General features: G+C 46.8%; 1 protein-coding gene across 7 annotated transcripts; it reads right to left on the bottom strand.

Annotated features, from left to right (window-relative positions):
* Window positions 1–3,883: 3,883 nt before the first annotated feature.
* On the bottom strand, window positions 3,884–14,998 carry Set (Set nuclear proto-oncogene). 7 transcript variants are annotated; one of them, XM_039106777.2, is made up of 9 exons: window positions 14,796–14,998; window positions 14,236–14,463; window positions 7,919–7,976; window positions 7,289–7,431; window positions 6,967–7,070; window positions 6,760–6,873; window positions 6,234–6,404; window positions 6,006–6,152; window positions 3,884–5,594 (listed from the first exon to the last, which is right to left on the bottom strand). In XM_039106777.2, the coding sequence occupies exons 2-9, from the start codon at window positions 14,342–14,344 to the stop codon at window positions 5,571–5,573; spliced, it is 870 nt and encodes a 289-aa protein (XP_038962705.1). In that variant the 5' UTR covers window positions 14,345–14,463; window positions 14,796–14,998; the 3' UTR covers window positions 3,884–5,570. The 7 variants fall into 7 exon arrangements, with proteins under 7 accessions (XP_038962705.1, XP_038962706.1, XP_063139086.1 ...); XM_039106778.2 differs by lacking the exon at window positions 14,796–14,998 and adding an exon at window positions 14,572–14,719; XM_063283016.1 differs by having other exon boundaries at window positions 3,884–6,152; window positions 14,796–14,931.
* Between the last annotated feature and the right edge of the window lie 12,358 nt (window positions 14,999–27,356).

The following is a 27,356-nucleotide window of genomic DNA, read 5'->3' as shown; positions in this document are numbered from 1 at the left end:
GATCCTCTGTGAGTTCAAGGCCAGCCTGATCTACAGACCAAGTTCCAAACAACAAGAAGTGCTACACAGAGAAATCAAGTCTCCAAACAACAACAACAAAACAAAAACAAAAACAAAACAAAAAAAAAAAACGTGACGTCTTCAAAAGGTCTGGGGGTGGGGGGGTTGGGGATTTAGCTCAGTGGTAGAGCGCTTGCCTAGCAAGCGCAAGGCCCTGGGTTCGGTCCCCAGCTCCGGAAAAAAAAAAAAAAAAAGGTCTGAGGGGGGATCCTGGCTCTAAACCTTTCTGGCATCCTAAGAATACCAGTAGTTTGAAACCTACCTCTGGAACCAGTCTATAATAGGTTACAATCCTAGTACCAGAAAGGCTATAGTAAGAGATGGATGAAGAGTTTGCAGCCTGCTGGGGCTACATTTTTTTCGAGAAAGGGACTCACTATGTAGTTTTTGCTGGCTTCAAACTCAGCTATCCATTCACCTCCCTCTGCCTCTCAAGTGCTGGGATTAAGTGTGTGCCCCAACACCCAGGTAGGGGCTACTTTCATTAGTAAAATTTTAGGATTTATTTTTTAAAGGTTTTTATTTATTTTACATATGTGAGTACACTGTAGAGTGAGTAGAGTACACTGTAGCTGTCTTCAGACACACCAGAAGGTTTCGGATCCCATTACAGATGGTTGTGAGCCACCATGTGGTTGCTGGGAATTGAACTCAGGACCTCTGCAAGAGCAGTCGGAGCTCTTAACCACTGAGCTATCTCTCCAGTCCCTAGGATTTCTTTATGTGCCTGTAGGAATGTTTTGTCTGAGACAGAGAGAGAGAGAGAGAGAGAGAGAGAGAGAGAGAGAGAGAGAGAGAGAGAGAGCGCTTTCGCGCACCATGTGAATGCCTGGTATCTTTGGAGATCAGAAGACATCAGGTCCATATAGGTACTAGGAATCAAATCCACTGCAGGCGCAGTGTTTTACATCTCTGATGGATCTCTAAAGCCTCGACTTCATTACTTTGGGACAGAATCACCTGCAACACAGATTGGCTTCAGGAATTGAGGCTCTCCATGAACTCTATTGAGCTCTCTCGATCTTTCTGTGCTACATTATACATGTGAGTCAAGGACTAATATACCGTTCTGGGATTAAATGTGTCACCATTCATGGCTTCACCTTCCACTCAGAAGGAAAAGAACCTCTGGCGACAAGAAAAGGTACCACAGCTTATAAAATCCATGAATCACACTAGTAAACCTCTCCCTTTGGGTTGCCAGTGTTACAGTTCACAGGTTAAAGATATTTCAAGAGGGCCCAGTGGTGTACGGCTGTAATTCCACCATTCAAATGCATCTTTCCTCCCATTTCTGAGACATGAGTTCTCTGTGTAGCCCTGGCTATCCTGGAATGGCTCTGTAGACCAGGTTGGCCTAGAACTCATCTACCTCTGCTTCCCAAGTGCTGGGATTAAAGATGGGCACCACCTCCACCGCCGTCCAACCTTCTCAGATGGGCCTTGAGTGAGCCTCTGTCTCCCACAAACCTCTCACTTAACAGGAGGTACTACTGCTCTCCTAGAAGCTAAACCGTCTGAGAGCTCTCCTTTGGACAGCGGCTGTGTGTAAAGGGATTTTGCTGCCAGTACTTTAGCCCCTGGAATCAGATAGGGACCCCACCCGCAACCTCCATGCAGTGAAAGTGCACTGGCTGATGCTAACGGTAGTTCAAGATTAATCAGAGATGCATAGAACAGGAAAAAAGGGAAGCCAGGAACGGAAGGCACATGCCTACAACTCCAGCATCTGAGAGGCAGAACTCAAGGGATAGCCTAGTATAGAGTCCCAGGCAGCCAAGGATACACAAACCAAGTTCCCGCACACGTGATTGATCACAGCCCCCAACTCTTAACTCCCAAGGCAATGACTAGATCTCCAAGACCTCTAAAAGATTCTGTATGTGCTTGCTCTGCCTTCTGGTGCTGGGGGTCAAATGCTGGGGTTCTACATTGTAGACAAACCCTGCCCCACAGATGAAAACCCCGTCTTTTATAGAATGCTACTTCAGAACCACCGGTCACACCTAAGATACTTTAAGACTGGACAACCTGAGGGTGCCTCAGGCTCCACACAGGGTACATCTTCCTGTACCCCACTGGTGTAGCTATTCTAGGCCTCTGGGAAATCAGTAGATATGGCTAGGGCTGGGAAACATCCTGTAATTGCTCTAATCATACAACTACAACCCATTAGACCTGATGGGGAGGACAGTGCCTTTAATCCCAGCACTCAGAAAAAGCATCTGCATCCAGAGGCTCAATGTTTGGATCCACCTCCACTAGGTGGTTCCCAAATAACCCGACTCCAACCCCAGGGCACCCACTTGCATGGCATCCACTCAGAAACACACATCATACCCAAAGTAAACTGACACACACAGTGCAACTTTTCCTTTCCAAGATTTATTTGTCTTGTCTGAGTACATTGTCTTCAGACACACCAGAAGAGGGCATCAGATCCCATTACAGATGGGCGTGAGCTACCATGTGGTTGCTGGGAATTGAACTCAGGACAGAAAAGTCAGTGACTTTAATCACTGAGCCATCTCTCCAGCGTTGTTATGTGTTTTTGTCCCATCAGTGCTTCCATGTCCGTGCCATATGTATATGCAGAGGCCAGAAATGTGACGATGCTTCAGAACTGGAGTCACTGAGGGTTGTTGGCCATTATGTGGGTGCCGAGAAATAAACCCAGGTCTTCTGTGAGTCAAATGTTAACCTCTAACATCCCCCAAGACTTAAACCCTTCATATCCAGACTATACTTTTTGTAGCTTTGGCAGTCCTGGAACTCTGTAGACCAGATTGGTCTCAAACGCAGATCAGCCTGCCTCCCACCGAAAAAGACCCCAAAGGGATGTCCTTGAACTCAGCAGAGCCTCCGCATCTCTCTGCCCCCAGCATGCCTGACCAAGGTTATGCTCTATAGAGATGCTGTTGCAGGTCTGAGATGGGAAGCGGCTCAGGCAATTGCAGGTTCAATAGCGATCTTCTCACTACGCTTGCCCACTTGTCTCTAGAACGCTGATTAAAGGCATGTTTAAAACAACGAAACCGTAACTTCTCAAACCCAGTCTAACGGCCCAGCAGCTAAGCAGTATGGCCTGTTAATGCTAGTCCTGAGGTCTCATAAACCCTTTTAAAGCAGCCCACGTTTGGCTTGCTCACGTCTCCCAGTCTTCAATTCTTTTCGTGAAACAGTGACAATATTTGGCCCACGGAATCCCAACCAACTCCCTTTTCTGGCCTCCCAGAAAATTCTTTGTGCAGATATGGAAGCAAGCAAAATATTCATACAAATAATTACACAAAAGTTCTCACATAGCCCTTCACCTTCTTCCTGAATCCTAGCTCTCTGTAGGTCTTTCCCCTCAAAAAGCCTTCCCAATGTTGAGTCCTATAACCCCAGATACTTGGGAGACTCAAGTGTGGTAAGTGAAAACTCAAGGATTGTCTGAATTATAGGTATGGAGCACAAGGGCATAAAATGCCTCAAATAAAGGAGATACCAAAGAATGATAGGAATCTTATATCGCTGAAAACCCCACACATGTAAAAATAGAAGGAACTAACTGGTATACCAGCAAAAACTTAAGGGGGTCAGAGGTTAGGGACATAGCTTAAGTGATGCAATGCTATTCTCTCACACACACTCAACTACTCAACTCTCCTGGGGTCAGTATTCACTTAGTGCAAGGTCAGCGCCACCCCCACATCACATTCAAACAAACGTTTATGAATCTGACGTGCATCACTCAACCTTCTGCATGCCATTTGGGCCATAATTACCGCCAAACCAGCAGCACTGGCACCCCACTTCAAAACAAGGAGAATGACCCCAGTCCAAAAAAAAATCTTTATGTTCCTTTATTGGAGCAAGATTCCTGACGTATACAGTGATGTATTTACTAAACAGAGTCCTGTGCAGAAATTACACACTATCCATCTAGACAGATTTTGGTTACACTTTGCCTATTGATGGAGTAGTTCCATTTATAAAGTTTTATACATCAGAAAGCTTTGAATTTGACCAGGCTGTCCATTAATCATCTCTGAAAAAGTGGCATTTCATTTTAGCTCTATTTTACAGCATTAAAAAGCTTATGCATCAGGTCGCTTCCCGAAACATTGTTCTCTGCACAATGGCGCTGGGCAGACAGCTCTTCATCCACCCAGGTCAGAGTCACGTCTGAGAGTTTCTGCTACATACCCGTGACAGCCCACCTCACCGACTGCTCACCCTGACAGACAGCCCACCTTCTCGGTCAGTTCACACTGCCAGTTCACACCAGCAGTTGTCCTTTGTAGATGGCATTAGAGTATCAGGTCAGTGACAGTGGGAGCAGGTGCTGCCATGAGATCCAGGTAACTAAAGGCCCTTATTTTTTTTTTTTTAAAAAAATGCCAAATGTGAGATAAAAACCAAGGGTACGAGTCCACAGCAGCAAGCTGTGCCCACTCAGTTACGGAGACGTTAAGACATGATTCAAATCCCTTTAACTCAATCTGCACAGCCCTGAGGTCATCCTGCAAAGTGCGTATAAAAAATACGAAGTTAGGGAGACAAAGTTTGACATGGTGTCATTATGCAGGTCAAACTTGGAAGGTCTGTGGAGCATCTCTTCTGACAGAAAAGCATCAGGTCCTTTGTGTACACATTGATTTTATTGTAACAAAGCAACTTGTACACGGCAACATTTAAAATGAGCATCTTTTTCCTTCCAGTGAAAACCGAAAAAGAGTAAAAAAAGAGAAAAAAAAAAAAGAGAAAAAAAAGGAAAGAAAAAAACTAAAGATGAAAGTTACAACAGAGAATGCCAACTCCAAATAAACCCCTACAGCGTCTGCTGGTTCTCCCGTGAGTGGCGGGCTCAAGTCTTCATCAGGAGAGTTTTATTTTATTTAAGTGTCACCTTAAACGGCAAGGATGTCTGTTAAACGTCACAATGAAACATGCCAAAGGAGAAGCCATGTTGTCAGATGCCCACATACCCCCCCGACACCTCGATCCCACCCTTGCTCACTGTCTATCCCCCCCCTTTTTCTTTTTTTTTCCTTTTTATTAAACAAGAGAAAGTAGACAGATCCATGTTGGTAAATGCTAACTGTCTGTATTCACATAGAGACACAGTGTAATCTCTGAGCCCAATATACAGAGAAAAGAAAAAGCTAGAATTCTATGCACTACTACACAGGGGCCTAGCACCCTCCAGCCTCCAGCAGAGCCAAGGGAACTGGAGGGCTTTTCTTTCTTCCCACAGAGCATGGTGGTGGTGTTGAATCCACAGTTTGAGACAAGGATAAAAATGAATTTAGAACAGAAACGTGAAGATTCTTTTCCTGTTGTATTTTGCTCAAGATATTTTCCCCCCAAATTAGTTGAGAACCATGATGTTGAGACCTCAAAAACAGGGCGGCTGAGCACAGAGGGACAGGGAGGAAAGGACTGCAACTCGCTCCCAGGGACTGGGGAAATTTAAAAAATAAAAAGAAAATGAAAAAGAAGGTTGGATCCATCGGTCTTCTGTGCTAGTCATCCTCGCCTTCATCCTCCTGGAAGAACAAAGGCGCAGTCAGCACCAGGGCAAATTCTGAGCCCTTCCACTACACTAGGCTTCTGAATGGAGATCGGACTGACCTTCCCCAACACCCTGCTTTCCTAGCCTAAGGAATCTCCATCGATAGGGGAGAGCATGCTCCCAGACAAGAGCACCTCAGGGTTCTCAGAACCCACAGCAGCTCAATCACACCCTTAACGTCAACACCACGGGATCCTATGTCTTCTGACCTTGGAAGGTTGTCCCACATGTGGGGCAGAGACATAGGCTAACATATATAATTAAACATATAAAATTAAAAAACAAGGGAAGATGCAGAGATGTTAGCACTCCATTCTCCCAACATCTCAGCCAGTTGTTTCATACATATTCTAAAAATCACTAGGGCTTGGTAGAGTTTACTTACCTCTCCTTCCTCCCCTTCATCCTCATCATCGTCTTCTTCACCTTCGTCCTCGTCTCCTTCTTCATCAATGTCTTCCAACCCTTCCTCCTCTTCATCGTCATCATCGTCATCCTCTGCCTCTCCTTCTTCATCATCCATATCGGGAACCTGAAAATGCCAGGCGGTGTTGTTTTTTCTGAACTCACTGTGGATACATCACCTCCTTCAAGCCACTCAACATTAACTCACCAAATAGTACTGCAAAGGATTTGGCCAAATATCATCTTTGATGACCTCTCCTAACTCGTCAGCACCTGCGTCTGAATGGTCAGTAAACCAGGTAAAGAAGCTCTCTGGCTCTTCGTGCTGCCTCTTCCTGCTGGCCTTATTCTGCGTTTGACTTGAGCGTTTTGTCAAATCCTAAATGAAAACATGAACACTCTATTTGCTCCCCATCATACCTCAACCCCACATAAAGTACAACGGAGACCAGTAAAGAAGATCACACTACTAAGAACAATGATAAAATGTGCACTAGGTAAAGTCTTGTAAACTGCTTTCCCAGGACACATCTACTAACTGACTTCATAAAATGACTTCCTACCTAAATCAAGAAACCAAACCCATGTCTCCAAAAAATGGAGACTGAAAAACCTGAGTGGGCGACACTGACTGCACATGAAAGCAAACTTATCACTGCACTCCTGGGCACCCTGGAATCTAAGGCACTGCACACCCGTCAGGAGGTCCAGGTAAGTCATGATATACAAAGTACCTTTCCAGATTTCCATTTGATTTCGGTGGACTTTGAAGATGGGTCACCGCTCTCATTCAGATGAAATTCTTTGGAGAGAACTTTATTTTCAAAGTAAGGATTTTCATCAAAATACTGTAAAAGATCAAAAGATGAGAAATCAATACACAGCTTCCACACCAAGGCACATGCTCATTGTTAGTGGCAAGCAGGATGTTAGGTACTTACAAAATCTATTCTGTAACCTGATTTAATGTCTTCAAATTCTGTCACTTCAACTCTGGTCAAATAGTGCAGGGCCTCCTCGTCTTCCTCCCCAAGCAGTGCAGACACTAGAGAAGCAACTCAGTTCAGTTCAAGTTTGAATGATCTTTTTAATGTTTTAAAACTCAGTGAAAAACTTTCAACTTTGCTATTTCCACTAAACCCATCAACCGCAAGACTGTTCTTGTCCAACTGTAGCTCTGTGATGTTAACTGCCCCCCAGAGCTCCCCCAAACTCCAGGACCCACGCCCTGGCAAACCTCAACAGCACTGGCCCCCCACATACCTTGTGGATGGTTGACAAATGTTGTTACCCAAAAATTTGGGATTTTGGCGATCAATTCTGACCTCTTCTGAAAAAATGGTTGGCGGAGTTTGTTATATTTTTGTTCTACTTTCAAAATTTCCTCACTGGCTTGTTCATTAAGCCTGAAACAAACAAAGATGAGAATCAAAACCTACCATGGTAAAAACCGTAAGGCCCAATACCCAACCAATACAGGCTGTCACACTGTTTTCTTACTCCCCTTACCAAGCACCTGCTGCCCTGTGGCCCAGTCCTCTCTGGAAACTAAAAACACTGAGCCAACCAACGCAGCTCATCTCCAGTATCTGCAACATTGCATTTCAGTATACTGTACTTCCCAGGCTATGACTGTGTCCCCAGTAGCAGAAAGTGTAAGGGAAGGGTAACTAAGAAACAAGCAACACTGTTCCTATACTACTCTTCAAAAGCCAGGCAGCAGCCTGACAATTCTGTAACTTCTTAAAGTATACCCAGCTTACTTAACCCAGGAATTATAGCCAGACTGAGAAACTGGAATTAATGAGTGTGTTCACCAAAACCTTCCTGTAGCTAACTGGTGGCCAATCAGTTTCGTGAGAACTTCCATAACATGAATTCAATGTATTTTACCTGTCTATTTCATTTTGTACTTCATCAATATGTTCAATTGCTTCTTGCTGTTCTTTTTCTGCAAAACAAAAGGGAACATAAGACTCAATACTAATTACAACCTACACTTCCTGATACTAGGATGGGAACTGCAACAGTAAAGCTGTAGAAATGTGCTTACTACAAAGCATGCTCCCCACGTGCTCAAGCCCGCAGTTGACAAATTACCTTCTCATTACCCTACCATTCACAAATTAAGGAATCTACTCCACTACCTCGGGAAAATGCTTCTTCACTGGATCACTTTTTAAAGTTTTACAAAGGTTCAATCATTGGCCTTCATTATGAGAGGTGGACAAGAGGCTTAGCCTCATTCAAAAATTCTTCATGTTTATTACTACTAATTACATACATTTCTAAGAGAATGGTGACAGCTGCTAACAGTGTGGAAACTAATCCATGGTCAAATTAGGATACTACCAACTGGTACAACCGCTTTAAAAAAATATAATAATAAAAGCCCCAGTGCTTCAACTTATTATGATTATCAACATACACCGAAAAAGACCAGTTTAGTCACCAAACTACCACAGTCGTCTTTACAGACTTAGAATGAAAACCTGATTCCAACCTGACCTTACTCTTCCAACCCATTCTTGATGATTGGTCATCGTACACGGCCGTGCAGGATTTCTGAACACTTTCTGAGAAAACCCCACTCAAAAACTAGAAGGCATAAAGAGAGGAGGTGTGCTCTTATTTCGTGCCCTTTTGTCCGAGGAGGGTTGTGAAGGCTTTTACAAAGCCAAGTGGGCGTGAAGGGGCCCGATCGCGCGGCTCATTTCCGGTAACTAGCCCCGGGTCTGGAGCTGTCCTGGGCTCGAAACGACCCTCCAGGCGAGGGCTAGGCATCCTAAAGGCCCTTGAAGCCCCTGTATTGCACGGTCTCCAGGCCAGATTCCTCACATCCCCGGCGCGCCCGAGTGTGGCTGCCCCACGTGGGGTGTGCAACCCGCGCAGCCTAGAGCATCCTCCCGCCGGTTCCGCGCCCCTACCCCGCCCCAGACCCTGGTTCCCGGTCCCGCCGTGGTGCCGGCTCCGGGCGGGAAGCAGGGCAACGCGAGAGGCCGAGCCGCAAGGCTGCGTCCGGCCGCACCATGTGGCGGCGGCGGCGGCTGATGGGAGCGAGGCATCATGGCGGAGCACAATAAAGAGAGGCTTCTCGGGAGGGAGGGAGGGGGAGGAGAGCGCGGGCGGGGGGAAGGGGGGGTCTCCGCCCGCCGCGCAGGCCGCAGCGCCCCCGCTTCGGCCGTACCGCTCGCCGCCACGGCGCCACCCCGGCCCCCCGGTCCCGGGCCGCACACAAAAAGGCGCCAGCTCCGCGGCCTCTGCGCGCCCCCCGCAGCCCCGCGGCCCGGGCCGAAAGATGGCGGCGCGGCCGGGCCCCCGCCGCGCCCGGTCCTCACCTGAGGTCTCGTCGGCCCCGTCGTGATTGGAGTTGAGCTCCTTTTTACTGGCTTTGGCCGTCGGCGCAGACATGGTGCCCTCCGTGGTTGGGGCGGGGAGCGGGGAGGGGGAGCGAAGGGACGGCCAAGGGGGCGGCCAGCGGCTTCCCCTCACGCCACACGCGCGGCGCCCGCTTGCTCCGGCCGCCTCCTCCCGGCGCTCACTTGCTTGCCCTCCCCCTGGCTGCCTGGCACTGCCCGCGGGGCCTGACGCCGAGGCAGGCCCGGGCGCGTTGTGGCGAGCCCCCGGCCGGGGCTCTCACTGAAGGCGGGGAGGCGGCGGCGGCTCGGCTGGGCTCCTCGACTCGCGCCCTGCGCTCCGGCTCGCTTCTCGATTGCCCTGAGCCGCCTCCTCCTCCTCCACCTCCTCCTCCACCACCTCCTCCTCTTCGCGGCGAGGGGCAGTCCGCAGAGCGCAGGCGCGCCAGGCCTGCGCAAGTCCCACCCCCGGCCGGAGAAGCTCGCGCCGTGCAGCGATTGGCCGGGGCCGCGGGCCAGGGGGCGGGGCCGTGGCGGGTGGCGGCGGCGGTGGTGGGGACACTGGGGCCTGGACGAGAGGCGGGAGGAAGCGGCTCAGCGACGCATGGTCCGGCCACCGCGCGGTGCTCCCCTCCCCCGCTCTCCCCTTCTCCAGCCGACCCGGGACATTCGCGCGTCGCGCGGTGACTTGAGAGGCGGGGCCTCCTTTCCCCAATACCCGCGCATCACGTGGTGGCTGAGCGGCTTCCCTTTGCGGGGCGGCCGGGGGCTCCGGAGAGGGGGAGCGCGCAGCCCCTCTAAAGTACAGGCCTTAGGAGTACCCTGGCTACACTCAGGGCCCGAGTTCTGCACCCCGGGCACCTTCGTCTTTTTCTAGATGGAGAAGCTGTGGACCCACTCAAAACTCTAGGCTGATATCCAAAGCCACACGCACGCAGTTCATGTATCCAGTCTACTCGCAGGGCCCTGTTGTATGCGTGGGCCAAATCAAGCCTCTGCCCTCGGTTCTGAATTTTTAAAAAATCTGTCATAGATTCACACTCAAACAGAACCACACTAAATGTTTAAGTCCTCTGAATGTAGAAAGGACCTTTCTGCCACAGGTCCTTCGGCTTAACTTTGTACCAGGTATCCGGATCTCAGCGGTGAAGGAAGCACATTTTTGGTGGTGACAAATGGGTAAATGTTTAAGGTTTCTTAAACATCAAAGGCTAAGGGGGGGTTGGGGATTTAGCTCAGTGGTAGAGCACTTGCCTAGCAAGTGCAAGGCCCTGGGTTCGGTCCCCAGCTCCAGAAAAAAAAAAAAAATCAAAGGCTAAAACAGCAAAAACCAACTTTAGATTTTAAAAGCCCGTAAGCACTATGTCGGAGGGAGCTTTTCAGATTAAACACTTTTTCAGGACATGAAAAGATAGCAGTTCCCTGTCCACCAGGATCCTAGCACGTGGTCCTGAAAATGCCAGAAAGCTCTCTACCTGGGATCTCCACGGCTTGCTTGCTTGGACCATGCATATTCCAGCATTCAGCTCTTATACAGAAAGCAATACGGCTTTAAGCCAAGACATTCATGGTGGGCAGACAGTAAATGTAAATGTAAAATACTACACATACATGCAGTTCATGATAAAAGAATACAAATGTGTTAGTGCAAGTTTCAATCTGAACTCCAGGAAATTCAGCTAGACCTTCCTGGTACTCAACCCGTGAATTAATTGCATTCATCTGTTGCAATCAGTAAGCTGAAACCTGGCGACGGCCTCTAAGGACCTCTTACCCGCACAGCTCCCAAGCACAGGGACCTCCAACACATGCAACTGTGGACAGGACAGGCTCCTTAAAGAGGGAAGGGTCTGACAAAAAGCAGAGCAATGACTTGGTGATTCTAACATTTGCTAAACCTCAGGTGTTACTTTCACCATGAATGTTTCCTGATAGTCCTTTGAGGTCCTGGCACAGTTGCTAAGAAATTCCAAAACCAAAACAAGGCAAGTAAGGACATAGACTGAAGCAAAGGCCAGCCTGGGCTACACAGTGCAACAGTGTCTCAAAACCGTAGCAATAGAAGCCCTCCCACACCAAATCACCAGGGTAGGCTTCTGCTGCCTTTGGCTGTATTTTCATAAGATACAAAGTAACTTTTACAGATAATTGGTCTTAGGCTAAACTGGAAACAGAAGGTAGTAGGCCTTGGATCCTAAGTGGCAAGTCTTCGATCATTCAGCCACGCCCCCTGCCTCAAACTCTTAAGACAAGATACAAAGTGTACTTTACAGATAAACTGAACCGGAGGTAATGGGAATGGACCCCCAGGTCTAGTCCTGCTTAACTGCTTGCTATCTGCCAGGCAGCCAGTCTCGCGGCCGCACCCGCCACTGAACTTTACAAGAGAAGGAACCAACATAAACCATTTTTTTGGAGGGGGGCTGGAACTAGATAAGGATGGTCTTGAACATGCGCTCTTACCTCCTAAAACCCCTTAATATCTTAAATATGGCTTAGAGACATCAAGACTTGGCACACATCCATGGGAAAAAAACCAAAATAACCGACCAAGAAGGTTTGCTTCTTTCCCTTTGCATTACACACATACAACATTTTTAAAGTTATTTTTTTACACATAAGAATGTTTCTTTCGGTCCCCAGCTCCGAAAAAAAGAACCAAAAAAAAAAAATGTTTCTGTAAATGTTTATAAGTGTGCCAAGTGCAAGGAAGGCCAGAAGAGGATCCTCCTGGATCTGAAGCTACAGGTGGTTGTGAGCCACCATGGTGGTGCTGGAAACTAAATCCAGGTCCATGGCAAGGCCAATGTGCTCTTAAGCACTTAACCACCTCTCCAACCTCTTTCCTTTTTGTACCTACAAGACAGACCTAGACACACTGACTTCTTGGGCCACTCCCAGGTAGAAAGAAGCTTGCTCTGAAAACTGAAGATTTTTCAACCACACCGTCTGATCCAAGGGTTGGTGCTAGTGACCACGGCAAGCATCGAACCAAGAGCCTGCTCCACAGAAGACCCACGGGGCATTCCACTGATTGGGTTATGAACTTCGCAAGATGAATGCAAGAAGCATACTAGAAAAGGGAAAAACGAAGCAGAAAGGCAAGAGGTACTGTAAACGTGGAAGAAGCTGGGGCATGGGCGCATCCAGGAAGCCACTGCATTCTCCATACCAGTGTCAGAGGCTGGCTACAGTGCCTGGCAGGTCAACCTGTGACCACTGAGCACGTTTAGGAGGACCTTGGTGGTACCCTCCCATCCCTTATGGCTTACCTATTTCTGCCAGCAAACTAAACGAACACCAGAAAGGTTCGCTCACATTTTGCTTCTAACAAAAGGGAAAGGATTTACCACAGCATTTTGCTTACCCCTAAGTCTCAGCAAGCTGTAAGAAAAAACTAGGGTGTTTGCTGAGTGTACTCACTGCATGTTCCGGGCTCCATACCCAGAGCCTCGAGCATGGTGGTGCTAGCCAGTAATCCCAGCTCGGGATCAGAAAGTACAAGGTCTCATCCTCACTGGCAAATTTGAGGCCATCGTGAACTATCCTACCGTTAAAAAAGAAAACTCTGGGTGTGGCGGTGCCTTTAATCCCAGCAAGTTGAAAGCTGAGTACCAGGACAGCCAGGGTTACATATCGAGACCCTCCCTGTCTTTATCATTTGGGGACATAGGGCAGGTCTTTGCCTGCCATTTAAAAGCTAAGAGCAGGGGTTGGGGATTTAGCTCAGTGGTAGAGCGCTTGCCTAGGAAGCGCAAGGCCCTGGGTTCGGTCCCCAGCTCCGAAAAAAAGAACCAAAAAAAAAAAAAAAAAAAAAAAAAAAAAAGCTAAGAGCAAACAAGTCCACAGAAGTGCAGAGATGCCATCTCCACTCGATGCCTAGTGTTCCTTCCACCCGTGCCTTTAGACGTCTGTCAAATCCTTACTTCTCCTGTTTCCCTGCCCCGTACCAGACCCAAGCAAGCCACGCGGGAAACACCACACCACGACTCGAAGCTGTGCGTAAGAAACGCAGACCTCTCGGTCAACAGAGGAAAGCGAAAAGTGCACGCTGGCACGAAAACCACTATCTGAACGTAAAACGAGAAAAGTGCTAGGATGGGGCGATTCTGGGTGCGGCCAGCAGCGCTTCAGATAAGGAGCGCTTAGGCTCAGAGCGAGAAACTGGAAAGCGACTACCCCCCACTCCGCCTCAAACACGAGTTTCTAGCACAGGGCAAGTCGGTGTCCAGGCTCGGAGGTGAGAAAAGCAACTCCAGGCCTTTAGGCCACGCCACCCCATGGGGAACCCGGAGAGGTGGGTGGGAGCCAGTGGGCAGGGTCTCGGGTACCGGAAGTCTTAGTTTGTACCTGGAGGGCAACGGAGAGGCTAGGTTTTAAGTCTAGGAGACAACCACGTGACTAGCTCTTTGCTCGGGCAGAATGGGAGAAGGAAGCAGGGAGCTACACGAGGTGGCAGTAATTCAGGCCAGAGTTGTGGGCCGGCGGCTTCAGCAACAGGGAGACGATCAGAGCGGGCTTGAAATCTCCAGGACTTGGGGTTGGAGGGGTGGGGAGGCCTCGAGCTGCTGCATTTACAGGGACAGAAGCCCCATTTGAGAGTTTGGGGGCTGGGAAAGACAAGCTGGGTCCCACGTGGTGTCCCGGGCCGGAGGAAGTCCCCTGTGCACGGGTCTCCCAGTTCCGCGCTTTTTTGCTCCTATCTCCCACATCAACTTCATTCCCCGCCGCCCCGGCAAGAAAGCTTTCACGAGTGTTTGTGAGGGTCTCATCTCCAGAGGGATTTGGGGAGGGGGGGGCAGAAAAAGACAACCACAGACTCGATCACCAAGGAAACGCAATGGAGGAACTTACCTCCCTTCGGCAGGCCGGGAGAGGCCGACTTGTCCTCCAGCTTCGGGGCAGCAACGGGTCTGGGTTTCTTGGGCTGAGGCAGGATCGCAGATTGCCGCTTCGGGGCCATGGCGCGAGGGAGGTGGCCAGGAGACGGAGGCCAGAGCACTGATGTTCACAGTAGGAGGAAACTCGCAGGAACTGAGGCGGCCTCAGGTGCCGGAGATTTAAGTCGGCCTCGCAGCCGCCCTACCCGCGGGGGATATTTACATGACAGTGGGACACACACCCCCACGCCCCTTCTCCCAGCCTCCTCGCCCTCCCTCCAATCAGCAGAAAGTTCTTTGAGTTGCTCACGGCGGGGGCTTCCCGGCGTTGGAGGAGGGGGCGGCTCCCGCGGGTGCGGCGCGGGGCTGCCTTTGAACCCCGGGTTGCGCTGGAAAGCCTGTGGCTGGTGGCCTGCCCTCCCCCAGAACTCCTGCGTTACACTGCCGGGCCCTCATCAGGAGTTCTTCCTCTTTCTCTTCTCCCTCCACCCCCAGTGTGCTGTCCCGAAGACTTAATACGTGCTGTTGCCTCACCTCAGCCTGGAACATTCTTTTCACTCTTCCCAACCCCCAACTCAACTCGTGAGTTTGGCTAGACTCCTTCCCAGCCTGCAGATCGCCACTTGGAGCGACAGATAAATGTTGGTAGAACAGGGATTCCCAGGCGAAAATTACAAAAGTCGCGGTGGGGGAGGGGAGGGAAGACTTGGCTCACTCATTCCATCTATTCAAAAGGGCTTGTGTCAGAGAAGTTAAATGCGCTGGCTCAGCCTGTACCTTGTTTTGTTTTGTTTTGTTTTGTTTGTTTTTTAAGCCAGGGTTTCTCTGTGTAGCCCTGGCTGTCCTGGAACTTACTTTATATATAGACCAAGCTGGTCTTGAACCCTAGAATTCCGCCTGCCTCTGTCTCCCAGAGTTGGAGAGGGAGGATTAAAGGCGCACACCACCACCACCTTTTAGCCTGAAAGCTTAGCCTTCTGAAGTCGAGGTCGGAGGATCGCAGGTATCAGACCAAGCTGGACTACATTGCAAACTCTGTCCCAAGAAAAACTAAGAGAAAAAAATGAAATAAAATAAAAAATGTGTATGTGTTGCTGGGGTTGGGACCAAGGCCTCCAGCACGCTAACACTTTCAAGCTACACCTTGCTCCTGCGTACCTGTGTGTCACCTACCCCGGTAATAAAGAGACAAATATGGAGGGCTGGAGAGAAGAAGGCTTAGTGGTTAAGAGTACTGACTCGGGGTTGGGGATTTAGCTCAGTGGTAGAGCGCTTACCTAGGAAGCGCAAGGCCCTGGGTTCGGTCCCCAGCTCCGAAAAAAAGAACCAAAAAAAAAAAAAAAAAAAAAAAAGAGTACTGACTCTTCTTCCAGTTACAGTGTAGTTACATATAATAAATAAATAAATAAATAAATAAATAAATAAATAAATAAATAAATAAAACAAATATGGAGAGTGTAGTTCAACAGTAGAGCATATGTCCACAAATTAAAAAGCACCTCAAGGGGCTGGAGAGATGGCTCAGCGGTTAAGAGCACCAGACCGCTCTTCCAGAGGTCATGAGTTCAATTCCCAGCAACCACATGGTGGCTCACAACCATCTGTAAAGAGATCTGATGCCCTCTTCTGGTGTATCTGAAGACAGCTACAGTGTACTTATATATAATAAATAAATAAATCTTTAAAAAAAAAAAAAGCACCTCAAAAAAATAAGAAAAGAAGAGGAGGAGAAGCAGCTGGGCAGATGAGATGGCCCAGCAGGTAAAGCTCCTACTGTCATGTCTGAGAACCTAAGTTCGAACCCCGTTTCTGCAAGTAATCCTTTGACTCTTGTACTGCCACACATAAACACGGGGGTACACACACTTTACATTCACAGAAACTTTTTTTTTTTCGGAGCTGGGGACCGAACCCAGGGCCTTGCGCTTCCTAGGCAAGCACTCTACCACTGAGCTAAATCCCCAACCCCTCACAGAAACATTTTTAAAAGAGGTGCTTTCTAGCCAGGTGGTGGTGGCAAACGCCTTTAATCCTGGAACTCTGGAGGCAGAAGCAGGCAGATCTCTGAGTTCACAGCCTGGTCTACAGAGTGAGTTCCAGAACAGCCAAAACTACATAGAGAAACCCTGTCTTGAAAAAACAAGAATAAATAAATAGGATTTATTTTTTCTTCTATGACACAGTTTTACTGTATAATCGTGCCTGCCTGGAGCTCACGGTGTAGAACAAGCCAGCCTTGACTTCATGATATCTGCCTGCCTCTGGAGTGCTGAGATTAAAAGCCTGTGCCAGCAAGCCCTGGCCCAAAACACATTTTTAAAATGTAGTTGAAGCCAGGCATGATGGCACAGGCCTTTCACATGAAGGTAGAGGCAGGTGGATCTCTGAGCTCCAGGCCAAAGAAACAACCTGAGACCAGGGCTGAAAACAAGAAGAGGAGGAGGGGCTTAGCGTGGCTCAGAGATTAAAGGACACTTGTTGCTATTTCCAGGATGGCAGGTTCCATTCCCAGCACCCACTTGAGGGCTCATAACTGTCTTTAACTTTACTTGCAGGGGTTCTGACAGGTTTTTTTGGCCTCCCAGGGCAACGGATGTATAAAAACATAGACATTCATACAGACAAAACAACCATGCATGGGAAATAAAAAATAAATACTTTTTAAAAAAAAAAAGCAATGTGTAGCCAAGGCCAAGCACTTGGGAATATGACAGGAAGAACGGGGGTTCAAAATCATCCTTGAAAAAGAAATATATAGGGCTGGAGAGATGGCTCAGTGGTTAAGAGCACCCGACTGCTCTTCCAGAGGTCCTGAGTTCAATTCCCAGCAACCACATGGTGGCTTACAACCATCTGTAAAGAGATCTGATGCCCTCTTCTGGTGTATCTGAAGATAGCTACAGTGTACTTATATATAATAAATGAATAAATCATATAATAAATGGATAAATCTTTAAAAAAAGAAAAAGAAATATATATTTTTTTCACAAAAATATATTTTTTTCACAAATTTGAAGCCATCAGCCTGAACTACACACTAAGTTAATTAATTAATTAGTTAATTAATTAATGAAACAAGCAATAAACCTTAGTAACAATCCTGAAAGTTTTTCAACTGAAGGGAAGGAAGAAATTCTCAGCCCATGGGAGGTTGGTACAACCACTGTGGAAAACCGTGCTAGGTCCAGAGAGCCTAGAGATGAGCACAGTCTGCAGTTACCTAGCAACTACTCTTGGCTGTGTCTCCAACGGTCATAGAGGCTTGAGAAAGCTTGACCCTCTGGGACTCCTCGTAATCCACTGGAGCCGTAAGAAACCAAAGTTTTTGCAAGAAGATAGAAGGGCTAATGTTGAATGAACTACAAGAGACACAAATGTTGAATGAAATACAAGAGATAAAATAGGAAATGGTGGGATCTCCTCTGCATAAGACAGAGAACGGGGCCAGGCCTGATGGGTCACATTGTTGATCAGCGGGCCCAGGAGGAGCCAACCTGGGATACAGAAAAGGGGAGGAGATGGCAGGATAAACACACCTACCCGATTGCTTGGGTTTGATCTCTAAGACATAGAGAGTGGAAGGAGATAACTGCAACCATATGACTCATGTGTCCATTCATATAGACAGGATGACTAGATAAATGTAAAGTAAACAGAATAAATGTAATTTACAAAGCGTCGGGCTGGAGAGATGGCCCAGGGCTCAAGAGCACTGACTGATCTTCCAGGGTTCTCAGGTTCAGTTCCTAGCACTCCCAAGGTTCTTCTCCATCATGTGACATCTGTACACCCCCATCCAGGGGTTGCTCATCTACTGGCCTCCAGGAGCACCGGGCACACGACTGGGAAACAAACATGCATGTGGTCAAAACATTCATACACATACATGTGGTTAAAAATTCATACACATACAGGATAAAAATCACTGAGAATTTTTTTTTTCGGAGCTGAGGACCGAACCCAGGGCCTTGCACTTGCTAGGCAAGCGCTCTACCACTGAGCTAAATCCCCAATCCCGAGATTATTTTAAAATATTTATCTTATGTGTACGCCTGTGCACACCCATATGTGTACTGTGCGCATGTGCACCACATATCTTCCAAAGCCCTCAGAGGCCAGAGGGGGCATTAGATCTCCTACAGCCAACGTTGTAGTCACCTCTCAAATACTAGGAACCAAGCCTTGCTTTCCTCAAGAGCAGTAAGCTTTAAAGACTGAGCCATCTCGGGGCTGGAGAGATGGCTCAGAGGTTAAGAGCACTGTCTGCTCTTCCAGAGGTCCTGAGTTCAATTCCCAGCAACCACATGGTGGCTCACAACCATCTATAATCAGGTCTGGTGCCCTCTTCTGGCCTGCAGGTGTACATGCAGGCAGAAAGCTGTATGATGTATACATAATAAATAAATAAATGTTTAAAAAAAAAAAAAAAAAAAGACTGAGCCATCTCTCCAGTCACATACTTAAAATATACAGCATCCTTCAGCTTGAAAGCGTGTCTCAGACGGTAGGGTACTAACCTAACCAAGCACAAAGCCCAGGTTCCATTATCAGCACCACAGAAATTTTGCCTAGGCTTACACACCTGTAATCCCAAACCTAGGGAGGTAGAGGCAAAAAGCTCAGAATTTCAAGGTCATCCTTGACTCCAGAGGGAGTTCAAAGCCAGCCTGGGACACAGGAGAACCTGTTTTTTTTTTTTTTTTTTTTTTTTTTTTTTTTTTTTTTGTTCTTTTTTTCAGAGCTGGGGACCGAACCCAGGGCCTTGCACTTCCTAGGCAAGCGCTCTACCACTGAGCTAAACCCCCAATCCCTTTGTTTTGTTTTTTAAAGATTTACTTATTTTATTTATGTGAGCACACTGTCCCTATCTTCTAACACACCAGAAGAGGGCATCAGATCCCATTACAGATGGTTGTGAGCCACCATGTGGTTGCTGGGAATTGAACTCAGGACCTCTGGAAGAGCAGCCGGTACTTTTTTTTTTTTTTTTCTTTTTTTTTTCGGAGCTGGGGACCGAACTCAGGGCCTTGCGCTTGCTAGGCAAGCGCTCTACCACTGAGCTAAATCCCCAACCCCGCAGCCGGTACTCTTAACCACTGAGCCATCTCTCCAGCCCCCAGACCCTATCTCAATAAATATAAAAAGATCTGGGTAGTGGTGGTGCACGCCTTTAATCCCAGCACTTGGGGGTAGAGGCAGATGGATCTCTGAGTTAGAGGCCAGCATGGTCTGCAGAGTGACTTCCAAGACAGCCAGGGATACATAAAGAAATACTGTCTGGAATAAAAAAAAAGTTTTAACAATTAACAAAAACAGCGACCTGCTAGTTGGTTCTATAGATTTAAAAAAAAAAAAAAAAAGCTGCATAATGACCTGAATTGCGTCCCTGAACTTCGGTAAAAATGGAAAGTAAGATCTGACTCCGAAGGCTGATGGGATGGCCCAGCAGTTAAGAAGAATGACCTGGGGGGGGGGGGGGCGGTGGTTGGGGATTTAGCTCAGTGGTAGAGCGCTTGCCTAGCAAGCACAAGGCCCTGGGTTCGGTCCCCAGCTCCAAAAAAAGGAAAAAAGAAAAAGGAAAAAAAAAAAAGAAGAAGAAGAAGAAGAATGACGGGGCTGGAGAGATGGCTCAGTGGTTAAGAGCACTGACTGCTCTTCCTGAGGTCCTGAGTTCAATTCCCAGCAATCACATGGTGGCTCACAACTATCTGTAATGGGATCCAATGCCCTCTTCTGGTGTGTCTGAAAACAGCTACAGTGTACTTATATAAATAAAATAAATAAATCTTTAAAAAAAAAAGAAGACTGACTTTTCTTCTAGAGGTCCTGAGTTCAATTCCTGCAACCACATGGTGGCTCAGGACCTTCTGTTAGGGTTATAGGATCTGATGCCTTCTGGCATAGCTGAAGACAGCTACAGTGTATACACATATACATAAAAATAAGTAAATAAATCTTTTTTTTTTAAAAAAAAAACTGACTCGGAAAACTCTCTTCTGTCTGTTACATGCACAGGTGCCCACTTCTCCCCTCCCCCAATAATGATAACAACAGCAATAGTAACAACAGTAACAATAATAAGTAAAGCCAGGAAAGGAGAAATACACGAAGGGAAGGGAAGCAGCAAAGGCCGAAGTCACACATCCAGCTTCTCCCAGTCCCTTCCTCCCCAGCTCCCACATCTTACCTTCCTGGATATCCAGTGGTTGTTACTAAGCAACGGAGACAACTTGACTCATTCCTCTCCAGAAAGGACTGCAGATGTCTGTGGGGCGCAAAGTGAACGGCCTCCTACTACCCCACCTAACAGTTGGCTGGCTCTGAGAGGGCCAGATGTTCTGTGTCCCTGAGCTTGGGGTCCCCGATCCAGGTGACCTGAACCACCATCCCACAGGCAGTACCTGGTGCATGGACGTGAGCGTGCAGTCATAATAAATGAAAATGTAAGAAATAAAGTAAAAATCAGGAAATCAATAACTAAAGCTTTCTGGCATGTTGGTCAGTTGTCCTGTTGCCTCTTGTAGTACCCAAGTATTTGTCTTAGAACCTGGCCCTGTTCCCCGAGCCTTGCCCTTGCTGGGTAGAAAACAGTAACTCAGCTGGGTGCAAGCTCACGGGTGGATTCTCAGTGGGGAAGGGTGATCTGGTAAGATTCTGCCAACTCAGGGACAGACTGGACTGCATAAGAGCCTGCCTGAAAAACCAAAAACAAACCAACAAAAGCTGCCCAGTGGTTGAGCGTCTGTTCTGATCTTCCAGGGGAACCCAGTCCCAACAACCAGGGCAGGCAGCAGCAGCAGGGGATCCAGTGCTTCCGGTTTCTTATGCATCTGCATTCATGAACACATAACCCTCCACAGCCATAAACATGTGCAAATAAATATGTCATTTTTAACTTAATTTACTTGTTCAGACCAGGTCTTTCTGTGTATGTTTGCTGGCCCGGAACTGAAGTCATTATGTAGAGCAGGCTGGACTCGAATTTGCAAAGATGCACTTGTCCAATCTCAAAACTCAATCTTTATAAACAAAACAAAACAGGCTGGGCATGGTGGGACACGCCCTAAATCACAGAAGCAGGTGGATCTCAGAGTTTGAGGCTAACCTGATCTGCAAAACAAGTTTCAGGGCATCCAGGGCTACACAGAGAAACCTTGTTCTGAAAAGCATACGTGGGGCTGGGGATTTAGCTCAGTGGTAGAGCACTTACCTAGGAAGCGCAAGGCCCTGGGTTCGGTCCCCAGCTCCGAAAAAAAAGAACCAAAAAAAAAGAAAAAAGAAAAAAAAAAAGAAAAGCATACATACATACATACATACATACATACATACGTCAATCAATCAGTAAACAAATAAATAAATATATAAATACTTTTTCTGTCTCTTTGGTGTCCTTTGTGCAACCAGGGTGCTCATTCCTGGGACGGACTATGTCTGCATCAAGCATTCCTTAGCTGCTTGTACTTCCCTGACTGACCAGGGCCCCTTGAGGTTTCTGCTTTGCCCGTTAGTGCATCTGTGGACGATGCATCTCTCCAGGCTGCTTAGGCAGCCATGTTACGGTATCATGGGTGAAGCTTCCCTGTAATTTGGGGGCATTACCTCTATGCCCCACTGTGCCCAGCAGTTATTTTCCTTCTCAAATGATTTCCACTTTTCATCTGCTGAGAGAGAGAGAAAGAGAGTCCTTCAACAGTTCAGCTGGTTTTTCTTCTTTTGTTTTTTTTTTTTTTTTTTACTTACAGCTGTTCTCAGGTGGCTCTGGGGATATAGTTCAGAGGGCTTAATTTTATCCACACAACTATTTACATAGCACTTCTTTTTTTCAATAGACTGGTGCTGTAGGGATGGCAAATAAAATACCAGAAAAATTCTGTATTTCCAGAACATGTGCCCACTCAAAGATGTATGTTCACCATTCAGCAGTATGTATCAAGTGTGTAATTCAAGCCAGGCTGCAGGCATCATGGTCAATGTTTCCAATAAAATACAGAAAAGAGACCCATCAGGCATTTGAGCCAAGCCCTCAAGGAAGGAGATAGGAAACATTGTGACCAAACGGGGAAACAGAAAGGGTTAAACACCAGAATAAGAGGCAGTCCCAGAGAAGAGGCAGGAGACCAGGGTCTTGCACTGGGGTTGATACTGGGAGAGAAGCTTGGGTACTTGGGGTCGTGCAGAACCTGTGATCTGTGGCCATGTTGCTGGGCTTTTCTTCATGTTTGTGTATGTCGGGGTGTGTGTGTGTAATGCATGTTTATATTTTATGTGTGTGTATGTATAATGTGTGTGTGTTATATGCGTGTTCTGTCAGTGTGTGTGGGTATATGTGTTATGTGTGTATGTATGTGTTATGTGTATTATGTGTATGTGCATGTGTTATGTGTATTATACGTATGTGTTTATGGATTTGGATGTGTGTGTGTGTAATGTGTGTGTTATATGTGTGTCCTGTCAGTGTGTGTGGGTATATGTGTTATGTGTGTATGTATGTGTTATGTGTATTATGTGTATGTGTTTACGGATTCTGGTGTGTGTATGTGTGTGTGTGTGTGTGTATGGGCCATAGCGTTGTATACTGTTCAGAGGACAACTATGGGGAACTGCTCTCTCCTTCTGCCACGTGGATTCCAGAAATCCAACTCAAGTGCTCAAGCTGTAACCACCTTACCAGTGGTAATGTTTGTTTTTTTACAAAACAAAACAAAATCTTTATATTTTAAGATTAGATTTATTCATTTTTTAAAAGATTTATTTATTTATTATATATACTTACACTGTAGCTATCTTCAGACACAGCAGAAGAAGGCATCAGATCTCATTACAGATGGTCGTGAGCCACCATGTGGTTGCTGGGATTTGAACTCAGGACCTCTGGAAGAGCAGTCACTGCTCTTAACTGCTGAGCCGTCTCTCTAGCACCCAGATTTATTCATTTTTATAAGTGAATGTTTGACCTGAAAGTATGTGTGTCATACACTGGTACATACATGACATGCTGGGTACCCAAGGAGGTTAGAATAAGGGTATTGGATCCCCTAGAACTGGAGTTACAGATGGTTGTTGTGAATCACTGGGAACTGATGGGAACCAAACCTGTGCTCTCCGCAGAAGCAACAGGTGCTCTCAACCATGGAGCCGCCTCACTAACCACCCTTTAAAAACCTGTTACCGGGCTGGAGAGACGGCTCAGCGGTTAAGAGCACTGACTGCTCTTCCAGAGGTCCTGAGTTCAAATCCCAGCAACCACATGGTGGCTCACAACCATCTGTAATGGGATCCGATGCCCTCTTCCGGTGTGCATGAAGACAGCTACAGTGTACTCATATATAATAAATAAATACATTTAAAAAAAAAAAACCCGGGGCTGGGGATTTAGCTCAGTGGTAGAGCGCTTACCTAGGAAGCGCAAGGCCCTGGGTTCGGTCCCCAGCTCCGAAAAAAAGAACCAAAAAAAAAAAAAAAAAAAAACCCTGTTGCCATCCAGGTGTGGTGGCAGACGGATCTCTGAGATCAAGGGCAGCCTGGTCTACATTACATAGTGAGTTATAGGACAGCTAGGACTACATACCAGAGTTTGAGGGTCACCCTGAGCTGCATGAGACCCTGCTTCAAAACACAAAGGCTGATCTCTGTGAGTTACAGGTCAGCCTCGTTATTACGAGTGCATTCCAATTCAGCTAGAACTATACAGTGAAACCCTGTCTAGGAAACAAAACAAACAAAAGACAAGGAGAGAGAGGAAAAAAAAGGAACCTTTTTTTGGTTTTTGTCTTTACCCTGCTTCAAAAAAGAAAGAAAGAAAGAAAGAAAGAAAGAAAGAAAGAAAGAAAGAAAGAGAGAGAAAAGAAAAAGAAGAAAAGCAACAACAGTTGGTTGGATGAATCTCCTTGTGTGGTTTCGAGCCACCAGAACACAGACATTCCAAAACTTCATCTCCTCAACTGTCCTGCTGAAGAATTTGGTCTTTACCTCAGCAAACTGCCTAGATTTTCCTTTCTCCAGAACTCTAGCCCACAGTTAAAGGTTTTATTTTTAGAAGAGATGTCTCAGAAGTTAAGAACCTTTGTTGCTCTTGCGGAGGACCTTCGTTCAGTTCCCCGCACCCGCATGGTGGCTCATAACTGACTGTAACTCTAGTTCCAGGAGATCTGAAACCTTTTCCGACCTCCTTGGCACCAGACATACATGCAGGCAAAACACTGCTCCCTCATACAAGAAACCATATAAATCTTTTAAAAAGGTAGAAGACAGTTTCTCTCCTTCCCTCCTGTTCCCTCTTCCTTCTCTTTCTGATCCAGGGTCCGGACCCAGGCTTTGTGCATTTTGGACAAGCACTCTCTACCCATGTCCTAAAATCTCCTCCTCTGCCTCCTCCTCCTTTACCACCTCCACCACTGCTGCGCTGCTTCAAATAACTGCAAAGAAAGAAAAAAACTTGGGGTTGGGGATTTAGCTCAGTGGTAGAGCGCTTGCCTAGGAAGTGCAAGGCCCTGGGTTCGGTCCCCAGCTCCGAAAAAAAAAAAAAGAAAGAAAGAAAGAAAGAAACTTAAGCCTCTTGGGAACAATAGCGACATTTAGGGTCTATCCTAATGGTAGTTTTGCAACAGGATTTCATGCTGCAGGCAAGGATGTCCTGGAAGTCATGATGTAGTTGAAGGCTAGCTGTCCTCAGACATGGTAATTTTCCTGCCTCGGCTTCCCATATTCTGTGATGACGTAGATGAACTACCATAACTAAATTTAAATAATTCTGAAACAGACTAGGCAGTTAGTTAGTGGTGGTACCCAGTACTCAAGAGGCAGAGGAAAACAGATCTCTGAGTTCAGCCTGGTCTACACAATGAGTTCCAGGACAGGCTGGTCTGTACACAGAGAAACAAAAGCAAAACAAGAGTTGGGGATTTAGCTCAGTGGTAGAGCGCTTGCCTAACAAGCACAAGGCCCTGGGTTTGGTCCCCAGCTCCGGGAAAAAAAAAAAAAGACACTTTTTTTTTATTTTTTAAATAGGTAAGGCGTTGGTTGGTGGTGGCACCTGCCTTTAATTCCTGCTCTTTCAGGAGTCAGAGGCAGGTACAGCTGAATTCCGGGTCAAGACCACACAGAGAAATCCAGTCTCAAAAAACCCAAACCAAAGCAAACCAAACCAAACCAAGACAAAACAACCGCCCCCAAAACCAACAATTAAAAAACTAGGTATGGTGTGTCATACCTGTTATCCCAGCATTAAAGATGGAGAAGCAGAGATTCCCAAGTTCAAGGCCATTTTCAGCTACATAATGAGTTTGAGGGTCACCTTGAGCTGCATGAGACCCTGCTTCAAAACACAAAGGCTGGGGTTGATGTTGCACGAATTTGGAAGGCAGAGCCAGGCTGATCTCTGTGAGTTACAGGTCAGCCTCGTTATTACGTTATTACGGGTGCATTCAGGTTCAGCCAGAAACCCTGTCTCGAGAACAAAGCAAACAAAAGACAAGGAGAAAAATAAAACAAAACAAAACAACCGGAACCTTTTTTGGTTTCTCTTGTTTTTACCTCTCAAATGGAGAATATAGGAATAAACATTTGGGTGTCAGGACACCCCTTGATTTTCAAGCTACCTTCAACATATATAAACATTTCACTTCTGCTAGGGTTAGAATCCAGTCTTTCAGTTACTAGGCTGACTTGCATTCTCAGGGCTAGCCTTTTTTTTTTTTTCTTTTTTCTTTTTTCTTTTTTTTTCGGAGCTGGGGACTGAACCCAGGGCCTTGCGCTTGCTAGGCAAGTGCTCTAAGGCTGAGCTAAATCCCCAACCCCTCAGGGCTAGCCTTTATTGAGCTGTTTGTCAAATTTGATGCCTTGAACTCTCCTCTCCCTTGACCAGATGAAGAAAGCCTCTTCTAAGCCTGTTTGTCTAGTTAGGCTGGGCGAGGTCCATTCCAAGCCTGTTTTTAGACATTACTTCCAGGACTCTCACTGCTTTGGGTGTTTTAAGTGTGATTTTTTTTTTTTTTTTGGAGCTGGGGACCGAACCCAGGGCCTTGCGCTTCCTAGGTAAGCGCTCTACCACTGAGCTAAATCCCCAGCCCCTTAAGTGTGATTTTTTTTTCTTTTCTTTTTCTTTTTTTTTTTCCGGAGCTGAGGACTGAACCCAGGGCCTTGTGCTTGCTAGGCAAGCGCTCTACCACTGAGCTAAATCCCCAACCCCGATTTTATTTTTTTTTAAATTTAAATCTTATTTCTTTTATGTCTATGGGTGTTTTGCCTGCATGTATGATTGCACATCAAGTGCATGTCTAGGGCCTTCAGAGGCCAGACAAGAGTGTCAGAACTCGGGGTTGGGGATTTAGCTCAGTGGTAGAGCGCTTGCCTAGGAAGCGCAAGGCCCTGGGTTCGGTCCCCAGTTCCGGAAAAAAAAAAAAAAGAACCAAAAAAAAAGAGTGTCAGAACTCCCTGGAACTGGATTTGCAGACAGTTATTAGCTACCTGTGGGTACTGAGAATTGAACCTTAGAAAAGCAAGCAGCCAATGCTCTTAACCTTTGAGCACCCAAGTATGATTTTTGGAATCCTTGGTGATGTTTGCAAAGTAGTCCTTCTTAGGAAGACTTTTCTATTGTTTTTTTTTATTACTCCTCCCAGTGCTGCTAATCTAATCGGCTTTCGTGGCCTTGGCTGATCTGCTGAGGAGGATCCAGTCCTGTGAGCTAGACCTCCGCAGGCTTCCAGTCACAGAAAAGAGGAAACAGACCCAGACGACTAAACTAGCAGATGACTGTCTAGAGGCCCGGGCTTCCTTTGGGGATCAGGTGGGCCAACTGTAGGATCTTACTGGGTGACTTTGGACAGTTCCAAAGTGTGGCTATAAACACACTCAAGAGGTACCGGAGTTCTAACAGTTGAGCTATAGGGGTAGTTCATTGGTAGAACATAGGGGTTGGCTTCCAGGAAGTCCCCGGATTCAACCCCAGCACATCAAAAGGCAAAACAGCCAACTAACAAACAAACAAATAGTAGCTTTTGTAGGCTAAGGATTTAATCAGATAAAAGATTTTGGGTGCTTTGCTTGACAAACTGTAGACACACTCATTAACTGGTAGTTGTGTGTTGAGGACTG

This window comes from Rattus norvegicus, chromosome 3 (genome assembly GCF_036323735.1).
Source record: "Rattus norvegicus strain BN/NHsdMcwi chromosome 3, GRCr8, whole genome shotgun sequence".
Taxonomy (NCBI): domain Eukaryota; kingdom Metazoa; phylum Chordata; class Mammalia; order Rodentia; family Muridae; genus Rattus; species Rattus norvegicus.
This window is presented reverse-complemented; position numbering and strand designations above follow the sequence as displayed.